Source organism: Diceros bicornis, chromosome 6 (genome assembly GCF_020826845.1).
Source record: "Diceros bicornis minor isolate mBicDic1 chromosome 6, mDicBic1.mat.cur, whole genome shotgun sequence".
Taxonomy (NCBI): Eukaryota; Metazoa; Chordata; class Mammalia; order Perissodactyla; family Rhinocerotidae; genus Diceros; species Diceros bicornis.
In genome coordinates, this window is record NC_080745.1 from 44,680,167 (window position 1) to 44,701,340 (window position 21,174).

General features: G+C 40.1%; 1 protein-coding gene across 17 annotated transcripts in view; it reads left to right on the forward strand.

Moving 5' to 3' along the window:
• ANK3 (ankyrin 3) overlaps positions 1-21,174 on the forward strand; it is a 641,124-nt gene that overhangs the window by 530,335 nt on the left and 89,615 nt on the right. For 15 of the 17 annotated variants that reach the window (XM_058543390.1, XM_058543388.1, XM_058543400.1 and 12 more), the window contains 2 exons: positions 3,392-3,515; positions 8,553-8,655. In XM_058543390.1, the coding sequence (XP_058399373.1) occupies positions 3,392-3,515; positions 8,553-8,655 (227 nt within the window). Of the gene's footprint in view, positions 1-1,676; positions 2,114-3,391; positions 3,516-8,552; positions 8,656-21,174 lie in introns of those variants that run through there. The other 2 variants (XM_058543399.1, XM_058543385.1) reach the window with 2 other exon arrangements.

Sequence of the window (21,174 nt, forward strand, 5' to 3'; positions counted from 1 at the left end):
GAAATTTGGTTCCTAATCTAGAGGATCTCAACATCCAGTTTAAGACACTAAGCAGATGTTTTTACTGGCAATACACTCTGATAAGGGAAGCCCACGTGAGGGACACCTAACTTAAGATGGTGAGTAGAAGGAAAGGGAGGAGTTCTAGAAAGAGTCAAAGATTGGAGAAATATCTCAGGTGAAGAAGAGGAGTAAAGGTCCATCAAGAGAATGCACCCTTTGTAATGGTTCAAAGTCTAAAGAGTGTCAGGAATTCTAGGGACTGAACTAATTCTGTACAACGGAAGGGCGGAATGGGTGTGGAGGAGTGGCAGGAGAGAGGCTGGACAAGAAGTCAAGGGGAAGCAACATTTCATTGCAGCCTCTGTTAGGAAGTTTGAATGAGCAACAGTCATTGAAGAAGACTTTGCTAAGTATTTTGGATTTTAAGTGCAGACGTGGAAAACAGATTAAGGTTCAGACATTTTCTCCACTTTAACCATAACTTACCCTTCCATTCTTTACAGAATTGGAAGTTATTCTTTCACTTGGGAATATTTTTCAATATGTGCCAGCCATTGTAAATGGCTTCCCTTCCATTTCTGCATATTCACAATGTTGATTACAGCCAGGTTGATCAAATTAAAGCACTAGGTGTCATTTCGTCTTAATATTAGATGAGTCGTTTATTTATTCATTTATTTATGCATTTATCCAAGAAAAACACATCTGTTCCCCACTTCATCAGTTCTACAGATTCAGATTTCTGTTTGTTTAGGTAACAATCCAAGAGAGATGCAGTATCATGAAAAAAGTGCTGCAAACCACTGGCTTCGGCCAGCCAGTTTCAAACCCTTTTCTTTCTAGCTTAATTCTCTAGCTATTCTGAGAAAAAGCAATTAAAATTGCCTCTCCAGTGTACCCAGATGGAGGATGCAGAAGTCCCACTAGTTTTTTCCTCCACTGCCAACATCAACAGGGTGGAGCAGCTGAGAAGGGAGGCCAGGGCTCCCGGGGAAGCGAAACTATGGAACAGCAAAGTGACAGAAGCATCTCCTCCCTGCGCTGCCTCCTACCCACTACAGCACAGCCCTCTCCAGCCAACCCCAACTCCCCCCTCTGCTTTACTCTCTCCAGGGACCTCTCAAGGAGGGAGAACCAGTTAGTTCCTTTGAGTGTATGAAAGAGTTGAAAGAACTTGTGCCAAAAATAAAGCGGAATATCCACTGCTTTTTCCAGCTTGTCTCGCTTCTGCCCCTTTCCTCAAACTCTTGCCACAAAGCCGCGGTGATTAGTGTATTCTCAGGCGCTTCTTGGAGAGCTATGGGAATCACGGCTGCTTCCCTCTGCCCTACAGTTTCACAACCTCAACTCAAGGGCAGGCCCTCCCTCTTTCTCTTTTTCTCCCCCCCTCCTTCCACCTGACAGGGACCATAAATAACCGAGGCTCCTGTGTTCCCAGCTGAGAACAAAGTTAAAGTTTGCCCGGAGCTCCCTGCCACTCCCTGCTGGGGCTACTTCTTTGTTTTCTTCTCCTGTTTTTCCTCTACCTGGGTTGGCCGTTTCTTCATTCATGTTGGAGAGGAGTCGCCTCCTAATTAAATGCAGCGCCTCGCTCGCTGGATCTCCCTAGATTTAAGGCTGTCTCGGTTACCCGGTTAGGCACCGAACATTGGTATCAAATTACCGAAAGTCTACACCGGAGCAGTCCTCATATTTACATACAAATAACTCAAGGGTTTGCATTTATGTCACCATTCGGTCGTGCTAGAGGCTTGCCAGAGGAGTTTGTAATCCAATCAGAAGGAGCTTTAAAAGGATGTCTGCGGAGTGATCAAAAGGATCTTAACCTCAATTAAATGTAGCCAGGTTTTGTTCTTTTTTTGGTCTGAAATATTGAAAATCTTTGAACTCTGGTGAGTAGGAAAGGACGTATAATTCCTCAGTTGCCTGCGAGGAGATGAAGATGCTAAGAGGAGCTCTGCGGTGGTGGTGAAGACGGTGGATACAAGCCAGGGAGTGGTTTGTTTGAGCTGAATTGGAGGTAGATTCTAAATCACTGCTTAAGGAATTCCTGGAAACATCAGGAACACAGTTGATCAGCCCAGCCTGGTGGAAATGGCTTTACCACAGAGTAAGATCTTTCTTTAAGTTGTACTTGGTGTGTGCTGTTTTTGTCTCATATCCAGTGAATGTGCAAATCGCCCAGCTGTACATAGTTACTTAAAATAATCTCTTGGTCCTGGGTAGCAGTAGAAAGTTGATCTGTTTAGTTTTTACGTTTGCAAAAACAGTAGTTGACAGTGTATTTTTAGACTTGATTGGTAGTTTAAAAGCTGAGCTCTTGTGGTTTCCTGAGTTTAAATGAATGGAAATTATAAGCAGTGGTGAATGAAAGAATTGGAAGATATAACTGGAGTGGCTGAATCACTTACCTTTGAGAAAACATAACGTACACACTTTTGAAATCTCTCAGCCAGCCAAGCTCTTGTCCAGAAAGAGAATGAGAGTAGTAAAAAGGAGACAGAGTTTGCCTGTTTGTGGAAGGAACTTTTCCGCAGCCTGTGCTACATTTTGGGAAGGATGGGAAACGTCCCAGAGGGCAGAAGGCATCTGAAAAACCTGTCCTGTTACTCTTGGAATGTGGTTTTTCTGTGTGAGGTCATGTTGTGCACACATAGCTAGTAAAAGCATTTTACGTAATTAACTCTTTGTATTGATGGTCAAACAGCAATTTCTATCGTCCTTCTTTCAAACTGCTGAGGCCCCCATTTGATCTCTAGAGAAGGAAGAGCTGCTTTCCACGCAGGGTTCAAGCCCTGGGACAGCTGGACTGAGTTGTGAATTTGATAGGTGCAGAAATAGTTCAAAATTGATGTATTTCAAGATTCCCCAATTGAGCAGTTATAGTTCAGATTAAATAATTTGTTAGTTTCTTACATTAAGCCCCAAACTGAAATCTTGTGTGTGAGAAGACCATTTAAAAAAGAGGTCTGTTCCCTTCCTACGTATAGTTTCCAGAACAGTAAGGAAGAGGTGGCTCTTATTTTGCAATGCATGTCCATTCAAACAAGCTGCCTCATCGAGGCGAGGAACACTCTGACATAAAAGATGCGCCTTACTAGTCAGCCAGGACTTGAGGGGGAGAAAGGAGATGGGAGAAATGTTTTAAAATTGGTGCTTAACACCAAGAGCTCTTTCTGCTACTTAAATTCACTCTTGAAATTCTGAACTAACCTCTACCTGTACTCGTTCCTTCTAAACAGCAGTTACAGATATTATCCAGGGGATCGGGGAAGATGAATATGAGAAACTGGGTGATTTGCTGATGACCGAAGGAGCGGTTTTCTCCACAATGGACACATTTTCAAAAGGGAATCTTCTGACTTGGGCTTGCTTTGTACATTCACAGGTGAAGATGCAATGACAGGGGACACTGACAAATATCTTGGGCCACAAGACCTTAAGGAACTGGGCGATGATTCTCTGCCCGCAGAGGGCTACATGGGCTTCAGTCTTGGGGCCCGTTCTGCCAGGTATTTTATTGTTGCTATTTTTTTCAGAGTTAATTTAAAAAAACCATGATTTGTCATGAACCAAAATCATTTTCATTTTTCACATTATCCCGGAATGTGCTGTTTGGATGAGGACATGAATTTGGTGAAATATTCTGAACTCCAGTATACACGCTCTGCTGTTTTCTGTCGTGGTTCTCAGTCCTTAATTTTATGTGATTGAACATGTTAATCATTTGTCATTTTTTTTCCCACCTTGCAGTCATGCTTCAAGCGTAGTAACAAAAGAGCTCACTGACAAAACTGGGAGAACCAATCTGGGTTACCTGTTTCAAAATTAAATTTTGTTCTATATCGAAAGAAAAATATTATTTTCCGATAAGTAAGAAATATTTGTGTTGATGGTTCACTCTTCTCTCTTTGTTACTGAAAGAACAGTTCATGATTGAGACTTAAAAGTAAGCATTCTTGGAAAAAAATCACATAATGTTTATTAGAACTGTCTACTAAGTGAGTATCTCTTCTAAAACTATGCTGTTAGTTTGTGTCCAAGAGACATGTTAGAAGTGTAACAGTGACTTACCAAAAGTCACAGACAGGTATGGTGGCAAATTCAGTCCTTAGAACAGAAGCATAAAATTTGTGTACGTGGAAAACCTTAGCTCGAACTTACCTTACACTGGTTGAAGGAAACAGGACCTTGTCCAGAATTTGGGGACTTCTTTTCCCTAGTTAGAGTAATAACATGTTTGTTGACAGTCAAGTTATTTTAAAGCTAATAATTAAACCTTCTCAGCCAGAGCCCTGGGGACATTTTCCTATAGTTTAAGGATCTGTTGTAAAAAGTTTCATTGTCTAATAGTAAATGGCACTTCCCACAAAGTAAACCTCGGAGTTTATTCCCATGTCGATGGTATGGCCAGTTTAGATACTGGATTGATTTTTCTTCAAGTTAGTCTTTTTTTTTAATAGAATTTGGAACCTCATGTAACTTAATAGAATTTTTGCTTTATAAATATCTTTATAAAAGGTCTTAAAATCTTATTGTAGCAGGTGTCATTAATAAGAAGGGGAAAAATAACTTTTTAAAAATATGCAATATTTCAGGTACTCACAGATAGTAACACGTTACAACTGAAAATATGCAGAATCTTAAAAGATCTCAAGGGAAAATTCTATTTAGAGATTTAATAGCTTTTGTAATCCAATAACTAGCAGCCTTTTCTTCCTTGGATGACATATAAAAGACACATTTTGTAAATCAATCATTTGTATATAGAAAATTGTAGCAGCTGCCATCCAGTGAAATATGAAACTAGAATATTGTCTCATAATTTTTTCTCAAGACAGTTCTAAGGCTTTCACACTTCTAATTTTGATTGCACCATTATCATTTGTTGCTATATATGTAACTCATTTTTTTTACATTGGCAATGCATGTTATGCTCAGAGGCAAGTATAGAAAAATATAAAGCGAATATATTTTTAAAATACGGTAAGAGTATTACCAAGTATAATATTCTGAGTGTAACATTTAAAAAGGAATACATTAAATGTGTAACTCATTCAACCATAACATTTTTTTTTCTTTTTTCCCTGTCTGATTTTTTTGCTTTCTACTTCTCCTGTTTTTTTCTAAAAATGCTTTAAATAGTCCCAAGATCAGGTAAGAGGATATGGCGCTTTTACGGTGTTTCTCCGCCCTTCCCTCTTCATTGTCTCATTTTTGTTTTCTTCAGCATTGTGATGTGATGTGCTGTGATGTGCTGCGATGTGCTTTTCTTTCTTGTTTTCTGCTCAGCTTTAGAATATCAGTTTTGTGATTCTGAGGGAATTAGCAAGTAACTAAATGTATGGTAAGAAATGTTACTTATGCAAAATTTGACTGAATACTTGAGGAATTTCTTTCCCTTAACAGTTTGTATAGTGCATGAAATGAAGTAACTGAAGAAATTTCACTGCGTTTAAAGAAAAAGTCTTGATTTGAAGGGTTACTTGTTTGCTGGTTGTTGTTTTATTTGAGTTGTGCTAGGGACATTAGTATACTTCTAGAATTCTGAGGCATGTGTTTTTCTAACACTTCCTGTGTTTAACACTTAGGATATACTGATGGCTACAAATAATGTAGTTGACCTTAGTTAAAAACAATTTAATGCTTTCTAGACCCCCATGCAAATAATCTCCAATTTTAGTAGCTGAAAGTACTTCAATGTATAGAATTCAGAGTGAAGCTTGGTGGATTTAATGGGTTCCATCTGTCTAATGTAAGTTGTTCTAGAACAATAAGAAGCAGGAACTTTAGACATTGTGTAAAATGAAGACATCTTTAGGTTTTTCCATTGATAGCTCCCAATTCTAGGCTCTGTTCTTTAGTTGGCACTCATATCTAAGTGAAAAGAAAGAGAGGAAGTTTAAGAAGTATCAACAAATCTTAGATATATTTAAGAACTAAAGTTAAAATTAATATGTAATAATTTTTTTTAAACTTTTAAGTGTTTGTTAACATAAACAATAAAACTGTTCTCACATACCACCAATATTAACATATGCCATGGGAACCATAATTTAAAGAAACGAATGTCTGATACAGAGAATGGAGCTTCCCAGTGCCTCTCAAACCACGTCACTGGGGCAAAATGGAATCTTGCATTGAGTACTTAGAAGTTGCACTGTCTAATAGTATAGCCCCTGGCCACATAAGTCTATTTACATTAGAATTAGTTAAAATTAAATAAAATTCAATTCAGTTCATCAGTCACACTAGCCACACTTCAGGTGCTCAGCCATAGGTAGCCAGTGGCCACTGTATTGGACAATACAGATTTAGAACACGTCCATCTTTGTAGGAAGTTCTGTTGGATGGTGTTGAGTTGGAAAGTAGAAGAGAATTTCTGCTTTTAGGGAGCTTGTATTGTATTTGAGAGAAGGTAAGGGGCTAGAAACAGGAGTAACAGAAAAAAATGTTTGCAACTGAAACAGAAACAAAAAGGAAGAGTTTTGGGTCATATGATTGGGTGCAGAAGGCCCAACTGTGCAAGTGGTCAGAGTCACGTGGCTTACTAGGGACGCTCCTCTGTGCACAGATAATGCTTACTTTTTTTTTTTGCTTCTATATCCAGTTTCTAATATTGTGCCTTGCTCATAATAGCCACTTAGTAAATATTTGCTGAATACACTAAATAGTGACTCTGTAGAGTGATGGTTCTTTTGGGGTCACAGATCCCTCTGGGATTCTGGTGAAAGCAGAGGCTCTAATCCTAAAAGGATGGACCTACGCATTTGTGTAGACACTTAGAATAATGCCTGTAATTCAGGGACCTCTGTATCTTGATATAAAAATACCTGCTTTTGGGTAATCTTTAATATAGCAGGCAATGGGGCAAAGAAATCATTTTGTGCCAAGCAAGGAATCATTCCTTATTTACCTCTTCTTTGCTCTTTTCTCTGTCGAGCACACACAAGGCAAGGCCAAGGCCAAAGTCTGACTGATTCTGCTGGTAAAGAATCAAGCAGCCACGTTTAAATTCAGAAGCTTATTGCTTACATAGGCAATGACAGATGCCAACTCCCCACAGTCCTTGTCCCCAACATCAAAAAGGACAACACCAAAACAAGAGGGGCTGTATGTCTACCATGCTAGTTGTGGGACGCCCCATTGCTGAGGAGCCTATTCTAGACTGCAGCTAGGTGGTTTCATATTCTGCAGCTCTATTCCAAGGAGGGCGGGGCAGGAAGCCTCCGACCTCATTCGAAAGAGAAAGTAATGAAAAGCTAGCTCATGACAGTCTACTGTGACAGGTGAGATAGGGAGGCAAGTGGCAGATGGCTTCAAAGCAGCTCCTCACAAGCCTCCATCCTCTGTGTTCCTGGAGGATCACAAGGTGTTCTGCCAAGGCTCAGATTGGCTGCAATCTCAGTCTACCTGCATGTCCTATGTGGATATGAGCAGGGTTACCAGGGTTCCTTACTCTACTGAGTTTTTTTTGTAGTTGAGATATAATTGACATATAACATTATATTAGTTTCATGTATACAACATAATGATTCGATATTTGTGTAAATTGGGAAATGATCACCACAATAAGTCTAGTTAACATCCATCACCACACAGTTAAAATTTTTTTTTCTTGTGATGAGAACTTTTAGGATCTACTCTCTTAGCAACTTTCAAATATACATAAAGTATTATTAACTATAGTCACCATGCTGTACATTATATCCCCAGGACTTATTTATTTTATAACTGGAAGTTTGTACCTTTTGACCCCCTTCACCCATTTCACCCACCCCTTACACCCTATTGGTGTTTAGTTTAGAGGTCAACGTGGTGAGTGGCACTTTAGGACGTCAGGGGGCTTGCACTCTGGGAAGTTCAGAGGCCGTGCAGAGGCGTTGGAGAGGCTAGAAGGAGAACAGTAGAAGGAACAAGGAAGAAAAGAGTAGAGCAAGAAAAGACAAAATAACCAGACATGGAATTTGAATTTTTCAAGGTTAGAAAGATGGCAAAGGTGATCTTGTGAGGTGTATTCATAACACTACTTGCTTCTTGATGTTTTCCATGAGTAGCAACTATAAACCAAAGTTCTCAATAGGTTAAACCCATATCTAGTTCCCAAAGACTTATAAACAGATCCGTTTACAGCAGACATAATTCCATTTAGTAGTGCAAGCTAGACAGATATGGACCAGAAAGAGAAGAGACTACCATAAGGTCCTATGGTAGAAAAATCTCTCCAGTTATCAGATTATCTATAGTCATCTGGTTCTTCTCAATTGTCATGTTGGTTCGACTATCATAGTTAAACATCCAAAGTTTTCATGCATTTCATCTTCTCACCAATTGGCCTAATTTTAAACAAAACCCAATCATGAGATTGTCTAAGCTTGAGAGATTTCCTCAAATGTAAGGGATTTTATTTTTGACGATGTCTTTTCAAGAACAACTTTTGTTGATATTTTTAGCCATCTTGCCTGTTCTTAAAGCTGCATGCATTAATTTTCTTTTATTCATCTCATCGTCATCTACCACTCTTGAATGGTTAACTGTAAATACAACAGCCTCCGCTCCTTCAGTTCGGATAGGTCTTACACCTTGAACAGAAGCTCCTATGCACGGGACAGCATGATGATTGAAGAACTCCTTGTGCCATCTAAAGAGCAGGTATGCATTTTTAAAAAAATATTCTTTGATTGCTAAACTTTCATTTGTATGACTGAATCAAGCTCTTTGTCTTGTGATAAAAACTATATTTCTGTATGTTTGATTTTGCATTTGTAAATCTTCTTGTACTGCCAGTTAAAGAAAAAATCAGTTGTACCATAAACAGAAATATCCCTCTCGTCTGCAGGTGAATCCCTAAAATCCCACAGAGAGGAACTCAGAAAGTCCTAGGAAAGGCATGGATACCTTTCTCATTTCTAGGTCAAATCTATTTCAATTTTTTAAAAAGAGAGTTAATAATAATTGGTAGCTAAAGCTGCTGACATTATCCACATGAATGTTTGATTTTGCTAAACAAACTATGTTTGCATGTTGGAATTTGCTAGAATTGTTTTTAGCAAGTAGTTAAAGATTAGATTGGTCATGTTTTTGATCCCTTAGCTTCAAAGCTGTCTGTGATGGGCCTTCTCAAGATGAGATAGTATTTTGCTTTCTACCAGAATCTCTGCTAGGTTCTTTTGATGTTTGTGCAATTTCTTATTTCCAATAATTGTGGTTAAATAGATATTGGTTTAATACAAGAAGTCCTGACAACACGGTCATGCTGCCTACGGGCTCAGGATAGTTCATTAGTCTAGATATACACAGTATCTAGTTTTAAATGTGCACGGTCATGAGTTGATGATGGGTAAAACTGTTTGGACCATAAAACTAATTTTGAAGTCAGCTTATAATATTTAAACAGTGTAAATAATTGGTGAAATCATGATGGACTTATTTATTCACTGCACAATGAAGGTAAATTGGAGCAGATGAATAAGTGATAGTCAAGTTAGAAGTCTAACAGCGGATAGTCAGACCTTTGGGACTCCCACATGTCTGTAGATGCTGACTTCCAGATATACAGATGTACATTGTACTTCAGAAGGACCTACAATAAATATTTTATAACTTTACACTCTCTAGAACATTCTTAGCAAGCAGGCCTTACAGAGGTGAATACAGTGGCTATTCAGTGTTTAGTCAGACAAAAACACCCTTTGTAGAAAGGTTATAGGTGTGATAGCATGTCAGGGTTTAAGTGGGTGTGAGCACTAGAGAAAGCACTTGTCTTAAATAGCGAAGCTGAGCTCTTGAGTGTAAGGTGTTGCCTACGTATTGGTTGAGATTTTCTGAAGAACTCTCTGCTTGGTTGCTTGTGGTCCTTTTCCTAGTTGGGTAATCTTGACCTCTTCATGTTCCCGATTGAAATGTTAGTGGACATATTGATAGCACTTACAAGTGTAGAAATGCCTGTTATACTCTATGCCCTAAGGAAACCCCAGAAAACTTATGAAATTGCAGGTGAAAGGAGATTTGTTGAGTATCAGTGACGTTTTGCTCTTGTATAAAACACGTGCCTACTTCTATAATGGAATAGCACATCCTTTATTGAACCTAATTTTGGTTTATATTTCTGAATATATGCTTGCTTTGGGGCAAGGGCCTGAAATTGGGACCACTACTACCACCCACCACCATCATCATAACCATGATCTCACTATCACTGCCACCATCACCTCCACTACCACCATCACTATGACCCCCCCCACCATCATCGTAACCATGACCTCACCATCACCACCACTACCACCACACTGTGACCCCCACTCCAACCCCCACCATGATGCCATCACTGCCGCCATCACCTCCACCACCATCACCACTACTATTACCGCCATAGTTACACTACCTCTCAATTTCTGCGCGTGAACTTTCAAGTAAAATATAAAAGTCTGTGATGCTGCGAGGCTACAAACAGGCTCCTGAGGGTTCTCACACTGTTACCTGTTAGCTACTACGAAGACCTGCTTACTCAGGTAGAATGGAGGGACAGCATTTACTCAGAATGAAGGATTTGTGAAAACAAATAAAAGATGAAGCGAACTTTTGAGGTGAAACTGTTGTTCTTTTGTTCAGTTTGTTGCCGCTTCAATTTCAAAAGCACCTCTGTGACGGGCCGGCCCAGTGGCTTAGCGGTTGAGTGTGCGTGCTCCGCTACTGGCGGCCCGGGGTTCAGATCCCAGGCGCGCACTGACACACCGCTTCTCCAGCCATGCTGAGGCCACATCCCACATACAGCAACTAGAAGGATATGCAACTATGACGTACAACTATCTACTGGGGCTTTGGGGGGAAAAAAAAGCACCTCTATGGACGTCACAAAGACTTCCATAGACCAGTCAGAGGAAGGGAGAGCTTAGAACATCTTGAACCCTTAACAAATAAATCTCAAGTTGATAACTGCAGAAGCAGGAAGATGCTTTCTTTAATGATCACAGACAATCCCATGGTCTGACAGGCATTCCTTGTGGAACTAGTATGTTTAATGAGCACATAACATTACTCATGGCCACATAACTTCATGATAAATTCACCAGAGATTTGAAAAAAGATATGAAAGGCATAAAGACATTTTAGGGACAATTGGGGGCATCTGAAAATATGCTGGCTATACTGTTAGGAAATTGTTAATTTTCTGAGCAGTGATAACAGTACTGAAGCTATACAGGGGAATCTCTCTATTCTAGGGGTATGCATGTTGAAGTTTTCAGTAATGAAGTAATCATTAAGTCAGATGTTTATTTTCAAACGGTTCAGCCCAAGAAAGTGTGTATGTGTGGAGAGAGAGAGCAAGAAAGCAAATACGACACAATGTTAATTGTTGAATCTAGGTGGAGTGTATATGGGTATTCCTTACAGAGGTTTTTCAGCTACTTTATTTGTCTGAACACCTTCAAAATAAAAACTTGGAGAAAAGGGGAAAACATTCTGAAAGAGGTGTATTAACTTTTTTAGTCCCTAGCATCTCATTTATTATAGAAGAGTGAGAAAAGGCTGATTCCTCAGAAGGGAGGCTTTAAAGGGAAGAGTCTAGTTATACCGTGCAACACTAATGAGCAGCATTTACTTCAGAAAACATATAAACATTTTATAGTAGAATGAAGTGACAAAAAGTTATTAGTTTATTTGTATCATGCTTCCAAATCTCTATATCTAAAACTCAAAACAGAGTTTTTGCACAGTATTGATTTTGTCTGAAAACATGCAAGCAGTCTTAAATATTTAGAATTCCTAAAGCAATGATACATGACTTACTGTCAGATTTAAAACTGCCGTCATTGCCCAGTTCCAGTTGCTTTGACAAGTAAAGGTGGAAAATGAATAAAAATTAACTCTCCGTGCACTTCTGTTTTTCAACAAGAGTAGACTTCCCCCATACAAAGCATAGTTGCCTCTTTGTTAGCCTGCTGCTGATTAATCAGTTAGAGTATAGTTGAGACCCAGGATAACTAGCACAGGCCTGTCACCCCCATGTCCCGAAGAACCTGCACTGGGTGAAAGCAGGTGTGGAGGCCAGAGCTAGGAAAGGGTGTTGGAGAAGTCAGCCCATCCTCATTCCCACGGTGCCTTAATCATGATTAGTCTGTTCACCACTTATTAGCTCCCCCCTGGACAATCAAGAGGGGACTCTTTTTTACTGTGACATTGAGTTATCCATGAACGCCCTCTTCTTTTACCCTCCCTTTACCTTGTAATCAAGAGTCACCTGTAGATAGGCTTCTGAAAATGTATATGTACATAAATCATGTCTTGCATGTCTGAAGATCTTATTATTTAAAGCAGTGACTCTCAGCCCTGACTGCCCATGAGATTCCCCTGGAGAACTTTTAAAAAGATGATTGCTCAGTTCCTGATTCAGTGTCCTGAGTGGGGCCTGAAAGTGGGATTTTTAAATGCACCCAGATTGAAAGCCACTGATTCCTACTAGTTAGAGTTCTTAATTAGGAACACACGTTGGAATCACCAGTGGCTCTTTGGAAGACAAGATGCCCACAGAATCAGAATCTTTCTGGCTGGGTTCCTGGGCGCGTATTTTTTAAAGCTCCATTGGGTGATCTGGGATGTGCCTCTAGTTAGGAACCACTGATTTAAAGCAGGTCTGACTGGGATCTTTTTGTCTACGGGTCAGTCAACATCTAATGGACTTGTTTTATAAGCTCAGATTTGTGTGTGTCAAGTTGTCTTAGAGCAACATCTGTGCTTGGAAACATTCCTTTACCAATAGGAGATAATAAAGAAAAGGGATGACTCTAAACCGAAGCCCAGTTGTCCAGGATGAGTATAATAGACTGGTTCTTGTATGTCTTCTGATGTAATTATCGAAAGCAAGTGTCTGGTATGTCTTATGTAATTGCTGTGGATGATCCAGATCAGCCAGTCCTCCTTAGATAAATGGAATACTATTCATCAGATGCCATAAGTATCAGGAGATATAATGGTAGTGATGCTTATGGTGTTGGTGGTGAAAACAGCTAATTTTGAGCTCCTACTACATGCCAGGCACTATTCTAAATGTTTTACCAGTATTAGCTCATTTGCATTTCACAACAACCCTATGAGATAATTTCTTAGCTCCATTAAGAATATGAAGAAACTGAGGCACAGACAGCTTAAGTACTCACCCCAGGGGACACAGCTGGTAAATGGCAGAGTCACTGGCCATCTGGCTCCAGGTTGCCTTCTTTTTTTGTGTGTGTGTGAGGAAGATCAGCCCTGAGCTAACATCCGATGCCAATCCTCCTCTTTTTTGTTTTTCTTTTTGCTGAGGAAGATTGGCCCTGAGCTAACATCCATGCCCATCTTCCTCCACTTTATACGGGACACTGCCACAGCATGGCTTGACAAGCGGTGCATCAGTGCATGCCCGGGATCCGAACCTGCGAACCCCGAGCCACCAAAGTGGAGCACGTGCGCTTAACCGCTTGCACCACAGGGCCAGCCCCCAGGTTGCTTCCTTATAACACTATTGCAGTGTACATCTGCGTCGCTCAGTGGCAGAAAGCATCCAGCAAAGAGCCCCAGGACTTTAGAGTCTGTCCTCTAGGATCTCATACTTGTTAGTATTTATAATATGGGTGTGGTATCATCATGTTTATCCATTTTTTGGCATGAAAGATGATCTTTAGACATGTGTTCTTCGTTATGCTTATTTCTGATTCTAATAATACATTCTTATGTGCTTTAAAAGAAACAACTTATATTCAGCAACAAGTTATGAAAATTATGAAGAAAATTATTATGCTAAAAATTATGGCATATAAGGCATCATTAAAGGAATGGAAATATTTGATCTTTACATAGATATGAGGTCAAAGGCATGACAGTGGTCTAAAAATATTTTGCAGGCTAACCAATTAATTACACCCCCTTTGAATGACCCTAGAAGTAGTTGTAAGACCTACTGCAGGGATGTCTACTGCAGGCAGAAACGTTTAATTCAGTGTGGTTTATGGTAGTGATTCAAAGATGGGAGAAGAGCAGAAATCCCTCAGAGACGGGCTGGTTTTGCTTGCGTACACCCATTCCACTTTCTTTACGTGACAGTGACAGGATCTGATGCTCAAACTTCTACCCCTTTCCATTTCTCAGTCAATGTAGTTTAGAAGGGGCTGACATCCCTCCCTCTCCTCCAAGGATGGGCCCCAAAGGGTGGCCATTAGGAGCATTCCTTTTCCTGGACTAGTGATTACTTTAGGAGAAACGTAAAATCTACATCTGATATGTAAAATGTACGTCTAGTGAGGCTCAAATTGGAGACTTCGTCCAGCGTTTGGGGGTTGCTACGCTGTAAACATGATGTAAACCCAAACTGCAGGAGGTGGAACGTGAAGACAAACGATTCCTGCCTCCTGTGAGGCGTGGCTGGATTCAGCCGTGTCTGAAGTTAGTACCACTCAGACCTTAAATAAACCTATATAAACCAGTAAGTTAATCTCAGTCTCCCCCTCCCCTGGGGGAGGGAGTGTCTTCAGCCAGTTTAATTTGGACCCGGTGTGAACAACCACAGATCAAGGGCAACATAGAAAGTCTTCTAGCCTCTTAAAGTGCCATTCGACCTTGAGATTCTATTATTTTATGCGTTCTCTCTAGAAATAAATCTAATTTTAATAAAATGAAAAGAAAATTAGCTATGATTTAAGAGTGTTTCCAAGCAGAAACTTTTAGAAAGATGTTCTTTGCCAGTTGCTAAGGAATGAGCACCTTCCATTTCCTTTCAATTCTGTTGATATAGGGGCAGTGCAATGCATCTATGAAAAGAGAAATGGGGCAGCTGAATGGCCCTGTCCCTCTCTGATAGATTGCTTTCATTTTGCAGACTTCCCCTTTCAGACCAGATTTGCCCACATGGTTTATGCCTAAGGGGACGAGTGGCAGGGCTTCAAGTAGTGACCAGCTTAGAAAGTTTGACTAAAGTAGTGTGTAAACAGTTGCACTGGCTGTTTGAATGGTAACTGTGGAGATAATTCTGCGGTTATTGGAGGCCCCATTATAGCCTCTGTGCACCTTGAGGCAGCTGTCACATCTTCTACCCTGTAACTCTTCTCATTTATCTCACAGCCTAGGATTCCTGATCCTTTGGGTTAGCCTTGGTCTTTTTTCTTTTTTTTTGGTGAGGAAGATTGGCCCTGAGCTAACATCCATTGCCAATCTTCCTCTTTTTGCATGAGGAAGATTGTCACTGAGCTAACATCTGTGCCAGTCCTCTATGTTGAATGTGGGACGCCACCACAGCGTGGCTTGATGAGCCGTGTGTAGGTCCGTGCCTGGGGTCTGAACCCACGAACCCTGGGCTACTGAAGCGGAGCGTGCAAACTTAACCACCACGCCACTTGGCCAACCCCGGCCTCTTTTTTGAGGCTAAGAATGATCTCATGTATATTTAGTCATATGTTGTACTATGTACTACTTGATGTACTAGCAAGTAGTGTACAAATTAGAGGGTTCTTCAGGAGAAATTGCACATTTATTTTTCCAAGACCTAGGCAATTTTCAATTATCTCAGTAATAGAAAAAGAATATCTAATCCAAAAGGCTGGTTATGCTAATAGTCAGTCTTTCCACTTCTACCTCTCAACCGCATTCCACCCTCTCCCCTCTTTCCCCACACCAGCAGGGTAACCTTCCTATTTCTTTCATTTAAGCGAAGTTCTAAGGGGCTCTCAGAAATGTGCATGGTGGCAGAAGGTAGCCAGCCTGGGATTAAAGATTTGCGAGAGATAGTCCCCTGGAAGATAAGCACCTTTGACTGGTGACATTTAATCTGCTGCTTTTTCTCCTCAAAGTGCTTTGCCAGCATTACTCAGGTGATCCACTCAACACCTCTCGCAGATTGGTCAGCCAGATTACAGATGTTTTTCAAGGCCGAGAGGTTGGTGTTGTGACTTACGGTAGACGGTTCGTTTAGACAGCTGGGGCTGGGTGTTGATGTGTTGACACCCTCAGCTTTCGCCCTGACCTTGGTTCTCGTTCTTCGGTTGAAGTTGGGAGCTAAACTATCTTCAATCAGTAAGATGTGGAAATTTCAAAGAACCCTGCTTCCTTATTGTTTATATTCTAGTCTCAGATAAGTCTTAGCGGTAATGATAGTTGACCTCAAGGAAAGAAATACTTGAGAAAAAAGAAAAAGACCTGCGTTAGTAAGCCTTTGATTTTTATTTTGCTGCTTGAGTCAGATTTTCTTTTATAGAATCCTTTTTTTAAGGTATACAACATGATGTTTTGATATATATATACCCTGTGAAATGATTTCCACAATCAAGCTACGTAACATATCCATCACCTCCCATAGTACCTGTTGTGTGTGTGTGTGTGTGTGTGTGTGTGTGTGTGTGGTGAGAACACTTGAGATCTACTCTTTTAGCAAATTTCAAGTATGTAATACATTATTATTAACTACAGTCACCATGCTGTACATTAGGTTTCCAGAATTTATTCATTTTATTTCTATTTGTTTATTTATTTTTTTTGTGAGGAAGATGGGCTAACATCTGTCGCCAATCCTCCTCTTTTTGCTGAGGAAGGTTGGCCCTGAGCTAACCTCTGTGCCCATCTTCCTCTGTTTTGTGTGTGGGATGCCACCACAGCATGGCTTCATGTGCGGTGCCCTGGTCCGCACCCGGGATTCGAACCTGTGAACCCCGGTCCACCAAAGCAGAGCACGTAAACTTAACCACTACGCCACCAGGCCGGCCCCGAATTTATTCATTTTGTAACTGAAAGTTTGTACCCTTTGATCATCATCTCCCTTTTTCCTCCACCCCCCAGTCTCTGGTAACCACCATTCTGTTCTCTATTTTTCAGATTAGATGCACTGGGCTTTGCATGTGACCTGTTACTGTGAGGTCTACCTGGTGCCGTTAACATTAGCATGTCAAGGCCACCAGTTAATCTTCAGGACCACCTCATGCTGGCTCCCAGGGGCAGCAGAGCTGACAGACAAGGACCTTAACTGGTCTCATCCAACACTGGGGTTGACACTCAGCAGCCTAGAGAATTGTCTATTATTGGAGTTAACTGGATTTCCCTTTCTTTTCTTTCCAAATACTTTCTTGCCTCCTGCCTCTTTTCTTCCATGCCTGGACATTTATTTCCAGACCTGGGCGTTTACGTGTGTCCTCATTTGTGAGGCCAGTGTGAACTTGCTCTCCTCTTTCCTCTGATGAGTAGGGCTCGTGAAAAACTATTTTTGCAAAGTATTATGCTCTAGGAGACAGTGACATCATCATTAGTCAGGCTTTGCACTCTATTGAATAATGTGCATTTTGATTTTAATAGTATCCTTGGCATCACTTCCAAGATGAAAAATGATGTGCGGATTCATATTTTTTTTGACGTGGGAGTAAAAGGTCTTATTAAGTCAGTGTGAATTTTTCCTCAACATAGTGTTCTACTAAAGCCACCCAGTGCTGGGTATTGACTTTGTGTTGTCAAATTTTTGAAGTCTCTCTTTGAGCTTCAGTTTCCTCATCTGTAAAGTGGATATAATATTACCTCCTAGGGCTACTAGGTTCTGAGGATTCAAAGAACAAATGAATGTAAAGGCCTAGGACAGTCCTTAAGATTGAGTTGATACACAGAAAGTTGTGGTATTGTTGTTAACACGGGAATTTAAATGTTTTTGAGTCAGTGAATAACCCCTGGGCATTTCTAAGGTGCATTCTTCTAACTGAATAGGCTCCATCGATTTGATAGACGCGTCCTGTGCATATAACTGTGAAGGACCAGTGCTGGCACTGGAATGTTTTTGTTTTTGCTGTGTTTTTGCCATAAATTATCAGATTTTTAAAAATGAGCTACTATAAATAAAAATCCTTTGAAAAGTAGAAGAGACTTTACACATGTAAGGAGGCATTATTATAATTCCATGCCAACACTGTCATTGGCACCAGATTTTTGATGTCTGTTTTCGTTTAATCTCCATCTCAACCAATTCTCAACTTTAAAATAAAGAAACAGACTGGGAAAAGTTAAGAAACACGCTAAGGATAGTAAAAGCAGCAAGCAAAGTTGGGGCATTTCCAAAGGGGCTTTCAGTGAATAAAGATAAGAAAAGGTCAAAAGCAAAATATCTCCTCTACTCCTGATGGAGGCCAGATTGAGGGCTGGCTTAGTGTCTGAGCCAAGTGGGCCTGCTAACTGAACCCCTGAAATAGGCAGAGCCCCTACCCAGTGGCCAGCATCGCCGGCCCAGGGCAGGCATGCCCCTCACAGAGGTAGGCTTAGGGGAGCTGAGGAGGATGTCTGCTCCCTGTGACCAACCTCAGGCCCAAGAGAATGAACACTGGATCTGAGCAAAGCCTTCCCAGCTACCTTTCCCAAAGCTAGCACTCAGATAAATCACCCTGCATTTCCAGGGCCAAAGTGAATTTTATAAAGGGACAGGGAGAGGCCTTCAGTTACACAATGGAGTTGCCTTTCCAAAACGGAAAACTTAGGAGTGGGAAAGAAGCGTTCTCCGTTAACAAGTGGCAAAGGCAATTTTCGAATCCAAGTCTGTGACTCAACTTCAAAGGCAAGCTTTTCCATAAAACCCTGGGAACACCCCTGCTTGCTGTGGGAGACTTAAGAGCCAACTCCAGTTCGTCTTGTTTTCCCATCATCAAATGTAGTGTCCTAGTCATCATCTTAGATGTCTATTTGTTCAGTGACCAAACGGAAGAAAAGCTTTTTGGTGGTACCACGGTTCCATACACAGTAACATGTCAGAACATTTTAAAATTCATATTGTTTATTAAAATAAGTCAACAGGTCAGTTTTCACATTTCAGTTTTAAGTAAACACTAGTCTGTAGAAATAAGTATTCAGAGACAGGTAGCTTAGAACTGAAGCTACCAATTCAGTCTCTTTCTATAAAAACCATAGGTTCAGTTGAATTGCCTTATTTTGTATTTAGATGGATGCGCCGTAAGAAGAGCGTTGTTTGTCTGTATTCAGGTTATTAAAATTGCTAGGTCTGCCCATAAACCTATGTAAACCTCTATGGAACAAAAGACCTGGGACACATATTGGGACATATGGCTCATTGTTTTGAACAAGCATGTTTGCTCACTTGTGTTAATGACAGAGTTTCAGTGAGTGGCAAGGACTTGCAAGAGTAAAGGGGTTAGGAAGGCCCCAGAGGGAAGTATCGCCAGGTGCTGGCACACTCCAGCCTCCGTACATATTACATGATGGCGGTGATACCTTTTTGTGTGATGTAATTCATTGTTTCAATAATTAATGTCTCCAGTGCATGTCTCTAAGAGCACAAAGGTAAATAGTTTACTGTAATTACCAAAGAGGAATGATATTATTTATTTATTAGAACCTTTAAAAAAATGGGTTCTTTGTGAAAAGTAACCTCGGGGCTCCAAATGTGGGAATTGTAGTTTGCTAAAAAATAAATAAAGTGAGCAGCACCACCCACTTTATATTACATGTTTGCCCTACTCTGATGGTTGATTGGTTGGGGTCTCCAAATTCGGTATAATGGGTAAATAAGGCCCGACTAAAACCAACATCTAATCTTTGGTTAACCCATATAGAATTTGAGAACTTTCTAAAGTGATGTATTGCTCTTTTGGGGTTCTGCGGCCTCTTTTTAACACCATTGATCACACAACCATCCACTGAATGTGTCCGTTCTTGTATGCAGAGAAAGCTGTTCCTCATTCATTTTTGCATTTTCCTAGGATCTAGGTAGGATAGTGACTTGCACATATCTGCTCTACAAATTACTTCTCAATTTGATTTCAGGGCTATTTTTTTTTATCTTTGTAATTCATGGTAATTTTTTAAATTTAAGTTTTATTATTATCAAAGTTTTACAGACAAAAAGTCATGTCATTTTATAAGACGTACTAATCAGGAAAAAAAAAAATCCTCAAATACACCTTCAGACCCCAATTTCTCTCCAGAGACAACTGCTTAGCATACCTTCTGATGACTCTTATTATGTGTTTTCATGTCTCTAAACGATACATATATGTTGTTTCTTGTTGGCTTTTCCCCATTTCAGGAATTATTTATTGACTTCCAGAAATGGAAGATGAAGCTTTAATTTTTTTAAATACCTCTTCTGTACCACCATGCATGCTTCCCATCCCCCCATTTTCACAAAACAGTTGTATTTTATTTTGGTTATACCATGTTTAGTGCTTGTATTATGCCTATGTAAATGTTAGTCAGAGATGTGAAGTATATTATGATTGCATTTTCTTTTGGGCACAATATTTTGCTTTCCCTAGAGTTTTTGCATTTGCTTGGTGTACATATCACTAGGTCAACCCACAAACTCCTCCCTACTTGTGCAAATCTCCTGTCAATATATTCACACTGATCAGGTGTTCTATAAATTTCATCTACTTAATTCATCTCTCTTAGAGCTTTCTTACTTGTCAAGTTCCTTGTAGGCCCACTGCACGGATGTCCTCCTGGGTCTTGCTTCATCGTTACCACAAAAATTCCCCATGTTCTTGCATTAGACCTTGTGTCTTCCTTCTTCCTGGTTTAGCCTGCATTTTTGTGGAGTACCTCTTCCAATAGTTTCCTTACAGAGTGCGTGATAAATATATTTTTTGAGGTTTTATATGTCTGAAAATATCTTGTCTGTTTTCACACTTTTTTTTTATTTGGCTGGTTATAGAATTCTTGGTTGAAAACCATTTCATCTCAGAACATTGAAGAAATTGCTCCATTGCCTTTAACGTCAGTTTTTGCTGCTAAAAGTCTGCCATCTGTGACCATTTTTCCTCTCTAAATTTGTAGAATCTTTCTTTGTCTCCAAGTTCTGAAATTTCACGATGATGTGCTGTAGTGGGGTTTATATTCATCTATAGTGGCTATTTTTACTCTGAGAACTCAGGTCTTCAGCTCTGGGAAAGTTTCTTGAATTGTTTCTTTGATTTCTTCTCTTCTGTTTCACTATTTTCTCTCTGTAGAACTTCTTTTTTTTCGGGAACTTCTTTTTTTTCGGAGAAGGGAGGAGGATTTGAAATTCCTGAGCTGATATTCTGCTTTCTTGTATATTCTCTCCTATTTTCTGTTTGGAAAAATCTCCCCTTAATTTCTAGGCATTTTTTTCAACTTTAATGCTATCATATTTGTTACTTTTTATGACTTTTTTCTCTGTTCTTTTTTTTCTAGCATTTTATTGTT